General features: G+C 41.9%; 4 protein-coding genes across 6 annotated transcripts in view; all 4 read left to right on the top strand.

Moving 5' to 3' along the window:
• Nucleotides 1-13,607, top strand: part of LOC114867578 (olfactory receptor 1D2-like) — a 53,466-nt gene that overhangs the window by 450 nt on the left and 39,409 nt on the right. For all 3 annotated transcript variants that reach the window (XM_029170384.3, XM_055514203.1, XM_029170385.3), the window contains exon 2: nt 344-429. The gene's annotated coding sequence lies outside the window, so the exon portion shown is untranslated. The remainder of the gene's footprint in view (nt 1-343; nt 430-13,607) is intronic.
• On the top strand, nt 5,397-6,702 carry LOC114867582 (olfactory receptor 11A1-like). Its single transcript, XM_029170389.3, has one exon. It carries the CDS (start codon nt 5,720-5,722, stop codon nt 6,686-6,688), a length of 969 nt encoding a protein of 322 aa, XP_029026222.2. The 5' UTR covers nt 5,397-5,719; the 3' UTR covers nt 6,689-6,702.
• Nucleotides 7,808-9,072, top strand: LOC114868322 (olfactory receptor 142-like). Its single transcript, XM_029171787.3, has one exon. The coding sequence runs from the start codon at nt 7,808-7,810 to the stop codon at nt 8,774-8,776; it is 969 nt and encodes a 322-aa protein (XP_029027620.1). The 3' UTR covers nt 8,777-9,072.
• LOC114867583 (olfactory receptor 52D1-like) lies at nt 9,373-12,892 on the top strand. The gene has a single exon (XM_055514202.1). It carries the CDS (start codon nt 11,721-11,723, stop codon nt 12,687-12,689), a length of 969 nt encoding a protein of 322 aa, XP_055370177.1. The 5' UTR covers nt 9,373-11,720; the 3' UTR covers nt 12,690-12,892.

The following is a 13,607-nucleotide window of genomic DNA, read 5'->3' on the forward strand; positions in this document are numbered from 1 at the left end:
CTATGATGCACTAGACCTTCAGCCAATGCTTTCAAACTTTAAACTTATGCATTTAAGTTATATTCGGGGGCTTCTGAGTGGCAGCTATATTTCATCCTAATCGCCGAGGGGCTTCATGTGTTTGTTGACAGTGCAGTAGTTTCACGTTTCCGCTGATTGTTTCGAACACCAGAAAAATCCAGTATTCCTTCATTCGTACTGGAAAATCTTTGAAGTGAATTCAAGTTATGTTTATATCTACGAATCAGTAACTTAATAAAACACTAAAGCGGTTTATTAAACACGTCCATGTGTCCATTCTGTGTTTGGTTTTGTAAGTAACTGACTTCTGTTACTAATTTAGATTGCTGCACATATGGCATCACGTACTACCCATGTGTGACTGGCAGCTCCAGCATTGGCCGCCATAGCTGCATCAGCCTCTGATCGGTAAGTTCAGACCCGGATTCCTCTACTGTCCAAAAAATAAGAGATTCACTCTAATTCTGTCTTAGCTAAAAAGTAAATGCCCCACAAACCTGAAAAACACAGAAAAGCAGTTCTTCCTTTATATGTACTGTATACAAATCTGAACTAGAAGCTGAGTGAGTGCACTGTGTATAATTGTAAGTATTGCAATTAGAAATTGCTTTTATAATTTAAACGACTTTATAAATACTGGAAGTATCAGAGGTGATAGATTTCCATGTTAATAAAGCACCTGTCTTTCTAATACTGTGAAATCCTACTGCTGTTAAATACTAGTGGTATCTCAAAGTTTTGTGATAAAACACAAGCACTTTGGGCACATGTTGCTTCAACTCTTTTCAAAAATAGTGGGGGACTTCTAGAATCAGATAGAATCTGAATGTAGTGGCAGTATGCCTCATCTTCCTAACCCAATCTGGTTCTAACAGAGTGCTCTACTTTATTTTTATTACTTTATTTTCCTAGGCAGATCAATTTATTGTTAGAACATTTAAAATTGCTCAGTGCAGTGTGATGTAAGGTGGACATAGAGTTGCAGTGGGGATCCTGACGTTGGATTTCATCATGTTTACTGTATTGTTTGATGTTAATGAGCCCCTGTGGAGCTGCTTTTGTTTCTTCTCAACCTCTAAACCATCAGGCCAGACCCCAGAGGTCTTTGTGGACACTTGGACACTCTGGAGTCTCTAGGAAGGCTCACTAATAGGCAGATTACACAGTCTTCATTAAAGGGAGTCATGAGAGGATACTGCTGTCCTTGTGGTACAGGTGAGCGCAAGCTCTGGGGGTGTGTTTATACTCCTATTTTCCCCACAAAGGTTAGCTTTTGCTCTATTAAATCCAAATTTCATTAACCAAATGACTGCATGCTGGTTAAAAATATGAATACCTCTTATCTTAGTAAGTGGAGTATACGGGCCATGCTTCTTTTCCTTTCTCCCAGACCATACATAGGTCCTTCATAACAGCTGTTCATTCTTCCATGAATCAGATGTTTAAAAAGGGTAAGCATCACCCTTAGATTCACTTAACCCATCACGCTTATACATGCTACTATTCTTCAACCTTTTACACTGACTCAGCAGATATCCCAGCAGATAATATTACTCTTGGTAAGAAATTGTTTGAGCTAAATAAAAGTTCCAGGTTGACCCAACAACCATTTCCTTAAAGCAGCTGTCACTTAGAGGGAGACGGGTGTATAGTCTGGCACCCCTCAGTAGCGACACAAGACTAAAGACTGAAAAGTGGCATGTAAGTAGTGAAAAACTTCTGACGTCTCGCTTTCTATAATGTAGGAAGAGTTTACTACCCTATAAGAAATAGGGTAGTTTTATAATACAGTAGGTGGTGGTAATGCACAAGTAAAGTCTGCAAATCGGCATTAAAAGCCAAGAAGAAGAAGAAAAGTTTGTTTGTTTGTTTGTTTGACAGGCCCATTGTTTGCATTCAGTTACTTGCCAAAACTTGTGCCATATTTTATCACGGAAAAGTTATTAAGTGATACGCAGCAATGTTAGCTAGCTACCCAGGGATTAAGCTACTGTTACGCACAGTTTCATTTTGTAAATGTGACACTGTTTCTGAGTCAGAAATTTTGACTTTTATATAGTCTTTTTTATATACTTTTATATTTACTTTTATATATTTTTTTTTCTATAGTATCTGATGGAGCAGTGGATGCAGAGCATAAGTTGTTTTCAAGATTTAAGCTAAATGTAACAGTTTAAGGATTTATGTAGTATAATTTGAGATGCATTGGCATTAAAACACAAATGTTTTACCTATACCTGTAGTTATTGTAGTTTGGTTAAATTAACTTAAACTGTTGAACCCGATTATTTTCGTAAACTACTAAAATCTTGCCTGCATAGCCTCAAAAATTAGGTACTGAGACAGTAGGCCAGTGTGTTTACATGTATGGCTGTGTTTTGTCAGACTTGGGCAGGCGTCGGACCCACATGCACAGCACAAAGGCAGGTTGAGGATAAATACAGGCTTTATTTCTATAAGCAGAGTCAGACGGTCCAGGTCATACAGAGAGCTCGGTATTGATGCACAGAAGGGAGCAGGCAATCTCAGGTCCAGTAGACATGCAGGGTTCGGTACACAGAGGATCTCGGTGACGGTACAGACAAGGGCAAAGCAAACTCATGGTCAGTTGTTCAAGCAAGGTTCTTCTCCAGGCAAAGGTAGTAAACAAGGTTCAGGCAGAATACGGTAGTCAAGGAAGTCAGGATCAAAACACGGGAGACAAGATACTAAGTGCTGAAAAGAAGTATGAAACTAAACAATCTGGTAACTGGAGTCTGTGAGAGGTGGAGGCTATATACTGGTGTTGACAATTAACTGTTAACAGGTGTGCTGAATGAACTGAGAACCGAACCGAGAAACAGGAAGTACTACAAAATAAAACAGGAAATAACGTGAACTGTGACAGTACCCCCCCCCCCCATGGCGTCTTCCACGGTGCCAACGCCCCAGGACCTCCGTCTATGATCCGTGGCGGAGGAGGCGGCTGGTGATGAGGGATCATGGGACATGACCGGAAAGGCTTGAGACGGCTGATGTGGAAAGTCGAATGGATTTTCATAGTCCTGGGCAATGAGAGCCTCACAGACACGGGGTTAATGACACGAGAAATAGTATAAGGGCCAATGAATTTCGGTGTTAGTTTGCGAGATTGTGCCTGTAGTCGGAGGTCCCTGGTGGACAACCAGACCTGGTCACCCACCTTGTACATCGGACCCGGTGTCCGCTTACGGTCCGCCGCCCTCTTGTATCGATCCTGTGCCTGCAGCATGGTTCGCCGTGCCCGCAACCACGTGAGGCGGCAGCGCCGGACCAATGCGTGTGCTGACGGAACGTGGACCTCTTCCTCCAGAGCGGGAAACAACGGTGGCTGGAATCCATAAGCGCACTGAAAAGGGGTTAGTCCGGTCGAGGCACAAGGCAGAGTGTTATGGGCGAACTCTACCCATACTAACTTGCTGGCCCAAGAACCCGGGTTCCTGGAGGCGAGGAGCCGCAGTCCCACCTCCAGCTGCTGGTTGGCCCGTTCGGCCTGGCCATTGGACTCGGGGTGGTACCCCGATGACAAGCTAACCTCTGCCCCGATGAGGTTACAAAACTCCCGCCAGAATCGCGAGACGAATTGGGGCCCTCGGTCCGACACGATGTCGGTAGGAAAACCATGGAGCCGGAAGACGTGTTCCAACATAGCCTGGGCTGTAGCTTTGGCCGATGGCAACTTGGGTAGTGGAATAAAATGGGCTAGCTTGGAGAATCGGTCTACCACCGTCATGACTACCGTCCTCCCCTGGGAGGGTGGTAGACCGGTCACAAAGTCAAGTGCCACGTGTGACCATGGACGATGTGGTACCGGCAGGGGTTGGAGCAGACCCGCCGGTCGCTGGTGGGAAGCCTTGCCCATGGCACACGTGGGACAGGCCGCAACGTATTCCTGTACGTCTCTTTTCATGGTCGGCCACCAGAACCGTTCTCCCAGCCTAAACGTGGTGCGTGGTGCCCCCGGATGCCCACTCACCAGTGACGCGTGGGCCCACTGGATCACCTCCCCTCGGAGGTCTGGTGGCACGAACAGACGATTGGGCGGAACGCCGCGTGGGGCTGGAAGGTCTCGTGTGGCCTCCCGTACTCGTTGCTCCACTGGCCAGGCAACTGCTCCCACCAGGCATCCAGCTGGTAGGATGGGCTCGGGTTCCGCCGGTTCCTGCTGCGCGTCGTGCAGGCGAGATAAGACATCTGGTTTTACATTCTTGGATCCGGGGCGGTATGACAGGTGAAAATTGAAACGACTAAAAAACAGAGCCCACCGGGCCTGACGTGAGTTCAGCCTTTTGGCTGTCCTAAGGTATTCGTGGTTCTTATGGTCCGTGTATACTAAGAAGGGTTGGTCGGCCCCCTCCAACCAGTGTCTCCACTCTTCTAGAGCCACCTTGACCGCAAGTAGCTCTCTGTCTCCAATGTCATAGTTGCGTTCAGCTGTGGACAATTTCCGAAACATGAATGCGCATGGGTGAATCCTACTGTCAGTCGGATCCCTCTGGGACAGCACTGCCCCCACTTCCGAGTTGGACGCGTCAACCTCCACTATGAACTGTCGTTGTGGGTCGGGCATCCGCAGCACCGGTGCTGTGGTGAAGCTGCGTTTCAAGCGTTGAAACGCCTCCTCTGCTTCCGCCGTCCACTGGAATGCAGTCTTACAAGAGGTTAGTGCATGTAACGGGGCCGCAATCCTACTGAACCTTCTAATAAACTTGCGGTAAAAATTAGCGAATCCTAAGAAGCGTTGCACCTCTCTGCGACTCTGCGGAACCGGCCACTCCTGGACCGCTTGGGTCTTGGCCGGATCCATCTCGATCTTATCCCTAGAAACAAGAAACCCTAAAAACGAAACTCGGTCGGCATGAAAGTCGCACTTCTCCGCCTTCACGAACAGACGGTGCTCCAACAGCTTCTTAAGTACTAGGCGGACGTGTGCTATATGCTCCTCCTCGGAGCGAGAAAAGATCAGGATGTCGTTGAGATAAACAAAGACAAAGTCGTTGATCATCGAACCCAATACCTCATTTACGAACGCCTGGAAGATGGCTGGCGCGTTGGTGAGGCCGAAGGGCATGACCAGGTATTCATAGTGTCCGTTCGGGGTGTTGAAGGCCGTCTTCCATTTGTCCCCCTCTCGGATGCGTACCAGGTGGTACGCATTGCGGAGATCCAGCTTGGTGAAGTGGGTGGCCCCTGCCAACAGCTCAAAGGCAGAGGACAGCAACAGAAGAGGATATGAATCCCTAATGGTGATATCATTGAGGCCCCGGTAGTCGATGCAGGGCCGCAATGAGCCGTCCTTTTTCCCCACAAAGACAGGCTATAATGATGTGTTTTCTATAATGACGTTGATGCTGTGGGCGAAGCAGAGTTTAAGTTCAGTTGGGACTAAGGTTCTGTATATAAACACTGTGATGACTTAATAGAAGTGTTTGTTATAGATTCTTAATTCACTTTAGGATATGATATATGTAAATATGTCATAACATAAAAATATATGTAAAGGTAAACTTTTAGTATTTGCACAGTTTAGTGTTTCAAACTAAAAGTGTTTTTGTCAGAATCAACACCTTTATGGTTCTTTGACTGGTAGGATAAATACTGTGTTTAATGTTTAGATTAGATTTGTAGTTGCAAACAAGTAATTTAATTACTTGTACTTACTTACTAACACTAGTAAATAATGTCTTTCCTGGTAGTGTTGAAATACTTCAAAATTAAAAGGAGGACCATGATCAACTCTACACGATCTTCACATTTCACACTCTCTGCCTACTTTAACACTGGGCTTGTCCAGTCCTTATATTTCATGATTGTTGTTTTTTTGTATGTTTTCATTGTGGGTGCCAACATGTTGCTCATTGTGGTTATTTGTATGAACAGAAGTTTACATGAACCCATGTACATGTTTCTGTGCAGCCTCTTTGTGAATGAGCTGTTTGGCAGCTCTGGGCTGTTTCCTTTCCTTCTGCTTCAGATTCTCTCTGACGTTCACACTGTTTCTGTTCCCTTTTGTTTAGTGCAGGTTTTCTGTTTGTACACGTATGGAAGTGTGGAATTCACTAACTTGGCCATCATGTCTTATGACCGATACCTGGCTATCTGTCATCCTCTACAATACAACACGTGTATGACCTCTAGTAAGGTCACCTTGCTCATAGCTGTTATCTGGTTGCCTCCTGTTCTAGCGGTTCTTGTTTCAGTATGTCTGACTGCCTCTTTACAGCTGTGTGGGAGCATCATAAATCAGGTTTATTGTGATAACTACTCAATCATAAAACTTTCATGTTCTGACACCACAGTAAATAACATCTATGAACTTGTTGCTGCTTATGTCACATTCTGTATTCCAAGCTCTGTTATCTTTTACACTTACATGAGGATTCTCAACGTGTGTTTTTCTGGATCCAAACAGACCCGGCAGAAAGCGGTCAGTACCTGCACACCTCATCTGGCTTCTCTGCTCAACTTCTTTTTTAGTTATTTTTTTCATGTATTACAGAGCAGATTTAATATGAGCAGTGTACCGAATATGTTGCGAATATTCTTGTCATTATATTTCTTCACATGCCAGCCGCTCTTCAACCCTGTAATGTATGGCCTGAACATGAGCAAAATACGCATCACAAGTAAAAGTCTCTTCAAATTATGAAATGTACAATATTTAAACATTTACTTAGTTTGAGTAACAAGAGGTAAATGCATTGTCTCTATTAATAACTATAATAATTACACTGAAGCATGTAAGTGTACATGTAGTTTTATGAAGTGTTTTTGTCAATTACTGTGTACAAAACATTAATTTTATGTAGACAAAATGATGTAACAACCAACAATCAATAAATAATCAGTGCCTATAAAGTTTTATTGCATTGCACTCTCCAGGATTTATACGGTTACAAGAGTTAATTCAAATGTTCCCACATCTATAAATTTAGTATGACCTTACTGTAAAACAGTAGTTGCCTGTATTGTCTCTGAATGTCTCAGACAAGAATCATAGACGGGGGGCGTTAATGCTGTAAGACAAACGTGTGCCCTTCGCAAAAAGAACATTTTAAATACGCTAAGAGTTGACTGTACAGTTTGTGGACATCTAGAAGCTGGAAGAACAAAGTAATGCACACACATTCACAGCCAAAGAGACTAAACAGGGAAAAGAATTCAATACAGCCATACTTGAAAGGTTATTTAAAAAGCAACCAAAAAAGTGATGTTAGAAGGTCACATGCTTGATGCCGTATTTTAAACATTAGCTTTTAGCGTTGCCTGCTTTAAACTAGAGTTACCAATACCTTTGGTAACTTTAAATATGTTTCAGATGGTAAAAACTGTGCTCTCTGCCATTGTTTAATGTATTAATGTTAATATAACAAAATCTCAAGGTACTTTATAAAGTAGCTTTACAACCTCACAGAACACAAATACTACATGAGAATATCTGTCAAATAAATAAAAACAGAAACTCAGAGAAACAAGGATGAAATATTGAAAAAAAAAGTTCAGTCTGGCAACTTTTTTCCGAGATCTATCATAATCAGTAACATGACATCAGTGGTGGGCGTCCACTGATGTTTTAAAGATTCCAGAGCAGAGGATCAGTTCAGTTAAGCGGTGGCAGGTTTAATCTCACATTGTCCTCACTGCCTCACAACACTGTTATGGTTCTTTGACTGGTAGGATAAATACTGTTTTCAACGTTGAGATTAGATTTGTAGTTGCAAAACAAGTAATTTAATTACTTGTATTTACTTACTAACACTAGTAAATAATGTTTTTCCTGGTAGTGTTGAAATACTTCAAAATTAAAAGGAGGACCATGATCAACTCTACACAATCTTCACATTTCACACTCTCTGCCTACTTTGAGACTGGGCTTGTCCAGTCCCTATATTTCATGATTGTTCTATTTTTGTATGTTTTCATTGTTGGTGCCAACATGTTGCTCATTGTAGTTATTTGTCTGAACAGAAGTTTACATGAACCCATGTACATGTTTCTGTGCAGCCTGTTTGTGAATGAGCTGTTTGGCAGCTCTGGGCTGTTTCCTTTCCTTCTGCTTCAGATTCTCTCTGACGTTCACACTGTTTCAGTTCCCTTTTGTTTAGTGCAGGTTTTCTGTTTATACACGTATGGAAGTGTGGAATTCACTAACTTGGCCATCATGTCTTATGACCGATACCTGGCTATCTGTCATCCTCTACAATACAACACATGTATGACCTCTAGTAAGGTCACCTTGCTCATAGCTGTTATCTGGTTGCCTCCTGTTCTAGCGGTTCTTGTTTCAGTATGTCTGACTGCCTCTTTACAGCTGTGTGGGAGCATCATAAATCAGGTTTATTGTGATAACTACTCAATCATAAAACTTTCATGTTCTGACACCACAGTAAATAACATCTATGAACTTGTTGCTGCTTCTCTCACATTCTGTATTCCAAGCTCCATTATCCTTTACACTTACATGAGGATTCTCAACGTGTGTTTTTCTGGATCCAAACAGACCCGGCAGAAAGCGGTCAGTACCTGCACACCTCATCTGGCTTCTCTGCTCACTTTCTTTTTCAGTTCTTTCATTAATGTATTACAGAGCAGATTTGATATGAGCAGTGTACCGAATATTTTGCGAATATTCTTGTCATTATACTTCTTTATATGCCAGCCGCTCTTCAACCCTGTAATGTATGGCCTGAACATGAGCAAAATACGCATCACAAGTAAAAGTCTCTTCAAATTATGAAATGTACAATATCTAAACATTTACTTAGCTCGAGAACACTTAACAAGAGTTAAACACATTTTTTCTAATAAAACCTTTAATAATTATACTGAAGCATGTAAATGTACCTGTAGTTTTATGAAGTGCATTTGTCAATTACTGTGTACAAAAACATTAATTGTATGTAGACAAAATGATGTAACAACCAACAATCAATAAATAATCAGTGCCTATAAAATTTTATTGCATTGCACTCTTCAGGATTTATACGGTTACAAGAGTTAATTCAAATGTTCCCACATCTATAAATTTAGTATGACCTTACTGTAAAACAGTAGTTGCCTGTATTGTCTCTGAATGCCTCAGACAAGAATCATAGACGGGGGGGCGTTAATACTGTAAGACAAACGTGTGCCCTTCGGATAAAGAACAATCTAAGTACGCAAAGAGTTGACTGCGAATCACCGCAGACACAAAGAGAAGACTGTCAGGTTTTGGCAAAGATCGGTCCCACATGCACAGCGATAAAACGGTAGGCAAAGGGTGTGATTAGAATGATCTTTAATTCCACAATCCAGGTCACAAACGGTCCGGGTCATACACAGATAGATACAGTCTTGCAGCACACTAGGGATAAGCTTACTCGGGTCCGGTAACAGGCGAGGGTCAGTATACAGTAGGAAAGGGCTCAGATCTCAGAACTCAAATCGGCAGGCTTAGACAGGTCCAAAAAACAAGCAGGGTTCGGAAACGGAGTGAAGACTTACAATGCCGGTCAGGATCAGGCGAGAACGATGGTCAGAGGTACGGAACTGGGTCAATAACAGAACAAGCCGAGTTAGAGAATGCTGGAATGTGAGAACAGACAATCAACGATCTGGCGAATGACAACAGTGACAGGTGGTGCTTAAATGTCCTGGGGAGTAATGATGAATTGGGTACAGGTGCGTGAATAAAAAACGGAAGTAAGGTTAGCGTAAGCAGAGTGATGTGACAAACCGGAAACTACTAAACTAAAACAGGAAGTGAAACTGGAGCTCTGACAAAGACATATAACATTTTCATAACATGTACAGTTTGTGGACATCTAGAAACCGGGAAAAGCAAACGAATTATAGTGACACGATGGAAATTATCCCAAAGTAATGCACACGCACACTATAATACAATTTTATTTCATTGCAGTCTCCAGGATTTATTTGGTTACAACATTTAATCCAAATGTTGGTCCAAAGGCATGCGTTTAGGTTAATTGGCTTCTCTACATTGCCCTTAGGTGTGAGTGTGTGTGAATGGTTGGTTGTCTCTGTGGCCCTGCAATGGACTGGTGACCTGTTCAGGGTGTACCCCATCTCTCGCCCTCAGCTAGCCGGGATAGGCTCCAACCCCCCTGCGACCCCGAATGGGAACAAGTGGTAGAAAATGAATGGATGTATATATCTGCTGCAGCAGAGAAGACACCCAGCAACTGTTTCAGAAAAGAGATTGGTGATGTAGCAACTATATTTAAAAAGTAAGGTAAAAACCTGTACCGTTGCGGGGAAGGTTCAGGGGGCGGGGCCAGGCTGAGAGGAGGTGGATTCAGCCTGTCCGCTTTCATCTAGCACTTACGGTAATAACACTGCAAGCCTGGGAGTGGGGGAGGGGTGGTTCTGTGCTGAAGAGGCCATACTGCCCACGGGCCCTCGGAACGACACACATTTACAGCTAAAGAGACGGGAAAAAAAGTTTTACTGTCAATGTAACCATGATTGAAAAGTTATTGTAAAAGCAATTAAAAAAGTGATGTTAGAAGGTAACATACTTGATGCAGTAATTTAAAAATTAGGTTTAAGTTTGCCTACTTTAAACTAGAGCTACCAGGTGCCTTTTCTGTATGGGGTGCCAAATGTAAAAGGAGCACCTATAACTAGTTTTCTCACATTTAACTAAATGACACAACATGTTTTCTCACATTTAGTTAAATGTTAAATGTTAAATGTAAATGTTAAATGATCGAACTGAATATTTAAGTAGACTCCACCCCCTATTATCCTAGATCAGTGACGCGGACTCAAACACGTCAAACAGTACGCATAGCTCCGCCCACATCTGACTCTGGATCGGTGCACGAAAATACTGGAGAGAAGCCTGAAGTCGAAGCCATCATGGCCGCCAGCTCCGACTCCCTCCCGTTGGGGGAGATTGAACGGGCTGTAACGGCAGGTGTGCGGGCTGAGGCTCCGCTTCAAACTGCCGTTCTGTCGTAAACACCATTAATGAGGAGTCAAGTAGGTTTAAATAGAATATTTCTGTGGCGCCGGTGGAGAATTAGTTGGCTAACTATACTAGCTAGCCGAAGTTACGTCCAGGCTAAAAACATAAGTTTCCAGATCAGATGTGGGCGGGGTTTGCGCGCACTGTTTGAGGTGATAGAGTTTGCGTCTCTGATCTGAGACCAGCGCTGTTTGAGGGTAGGGGTAGAGTCTACTTGCCCATTCATGAATATTCAGTTTACACTCGGCGAACATTTAACATTTAACATTTACATTTAACATTTACATTTTACATTTACATTTACATTTACATTTACATTTACATTTACATTTACATTTAACATTTAACATTGGTAATGAACCGTAAATTGTGTGTGAATGGTTGTCTGTCTGTCTGTCTGTGTGTTGCCCTGCGGTGGACTGGCGTCCTGTCCAGGGTGTACCCCGCCTCTTGCTCGTAGATAGCTGGGATAGGCTCCAGAACTCCCCGTGACCCCGCATGGGAATAAATGGTTAAAAGATGGATGGATGGACATCAGTGGTGGGTGTTTTATAGAAGCAAGAGCAGAAGATCAGTTCAGTTAAGTGGTGGCAGGTTTAACCTCACATTCTCCTCACTGCCTTACAACATGGTTCTTTGACTGGCAGGATAAATACTGTGTTCAATGGTTAAATTAGATTTTGTACTTACTTAGTACAACTAGTTAATAATGTCTTTCTTGGTAGTGTTGAAATACTTCAAAATTAAAAGGAGCATCATGATCAACTCTACACAATCTTCACATTTTACACTCTCTGCCTACTTTAACACTGGGCTTGTCCAGTCCTTATATTTCATGATTGTCTTTTTTTTGTATATTTTCATTGTTGGTGCAAACATGTTGCTCATTGTGGTTATTTGTTTGAACAGAAGTTTACATGAACCCATGTACATGTTTCTGTGCAGTCTGTTTGTGAATGAGCTGTTTGGCAGCTCTGGGCTGTTTCCTTTCCTTCTGCTTCAGATTCTCTCTGACGTTCACACTGTTTCTGTTCCCTTTTGTTTAGTGCAGGTTTTCTGTGTGTACACGTATGGAAGTGTGGAATTCACTAACTTGGCCATCATGTCTTATGACCGATACCTGGCTATCTGTCATCCTCTACAATACAACACGTGTATGACCTCTAGTAAGGTCACCTTGCTCATAGCTGTTATCTGGTTGCCTCCTGTTCTAGCGGTTCTTGTTTCAGTATGTCTGACTGCCTCTTTACAGCTGTGTGGGAGCATCATAAATCAGGTTTATTGTGATAACTACTCAATCATAAAACTTTCATGTTCTGACACCACAGTAAATAACATCTATGAACTTGTTGCTGCTTATGTCACATTCTGTATTCCAAGCTCTGTTATCTTTTACACTTACATGAGGATTCTCAACGTGTGTTTTTCTGGATCCAAACATACCCGGCAGAAAGCGGTCAGTACCTGCACACCTCATCTGGCTTCTCTGCTCAACTTCTTCTTTGGTGCTTTCTTTCATGTATTACAGAGCAGATTTAATATGAGCAGTGTACCAAATATGTTGCGAATATTCTTGTCATTATATTTCTTCACATGCCAGCCGCTCTTCAACCCTGTAATGTATGGCCTGAACATGAGCAAAATACGCATCACAAGTAAAAGTCTCTTCAAATTATGAAATGTACAATATTTAAACATTTACTTAGTTTGAGTAACAAGAGGTAAATGCATTGTCTCTATTAATAACTATAATAATTACACTGAAGCATGTAAGTGTACATGTAGTTTTATGAAGTGTTTTTGTCAATTACTGTGTACAAAAACATTAATTGTATATAGACAAAATGATGTAACAACCAACAATCAATAAATAATCAGTGCCTATAAAATTTTATTGCATTGCACTCTCCAGGATTTATACGGTTACAAGAGTTAATTCAAATGTTCCCACATCTATAAATTTAGTATGACCTTACTGTAAAACAGTAGTTGCCTGTATTGTCTCTAAATGCCTCAGACAAGAATCATAGACCGGGGGGCATTAATGCTGCAAGACAAACGTGTGCCCTTCGGATAAAGAACAATCTAAGTACGCAAAGAGTTGACTGCGAATCACTGCAGACACAAAGAGAAGACATATAACATTTTCATAACATGTACAGTTTGTGGACATCTAGAAACTGGGAGAAGCAAACAAATTATAGTGACATGATGGAAATTATCCCAAAGTAATGCACACGCATTCACAGCCAAAGAGACTGAAGGGGGAAAGGATTTAAATACAGCCATGCTTGAAAAGTCATTTAAAAACAACAAAAAAAGTGATGTTAGAAGGTCACATGCTTGATGCCGTATTTTAAACATTAGCTTTTAGCGTTGCCTGCTTTAAACTAGAGTTACCAATACCTTTGCTCACATTAAATTTGTTTCAGTTGGTAAAAACTGTGCTCTCTGCCATTGTTTAATGTATTAATGTGAATATAACTAAATCACAAGGTACTTTAAGTAGCTTTACAACCTCACAGAACACAAATACTACATGAGAATATCCGTCAAATAAATAAAAACAGAAATTCTGGAAAACAAGGATGAAATA

The sequence above is a fragment of the Betta splendens genome, chromosome 13 (assembly GCF_900634795.4).
Source record: "Betta splendens chromosome 13, fBetSpl5.4, whole genome shotgun sequence".
Lineage (NCBI taxonomy): Eukaryota > Metazoa > Chordata > Actinopteri > Anabantiformes > Osphronemidae > Betta > Betta splendens.

What these genes read in the sequence shown, in the direction of transcription:
- LOC114867582 (XM_029170389.3), top strand. Translation starts at nt 5,720, where the DNA reads ATGTCTTTCCTGGTAGTGTTGAAATACTTCAAAATTAAAAGGAGGACC.
- LOC114868322 (XM_029171787.3), top strand. Translation starts at nt 7,808, where the DNA reads ATGTTTTTCCTGGTAGTGTTGAAATACTTCAAAATTAAAAGGAGGACC.
- LOC114867583 (XM_055514202.1), top strand. Translation starts at nt 11,721, where the DNA reads ATGTCTTTCTTGGTAGTGTTGAAATACTTCAAAATTAAAAGGAGCATC.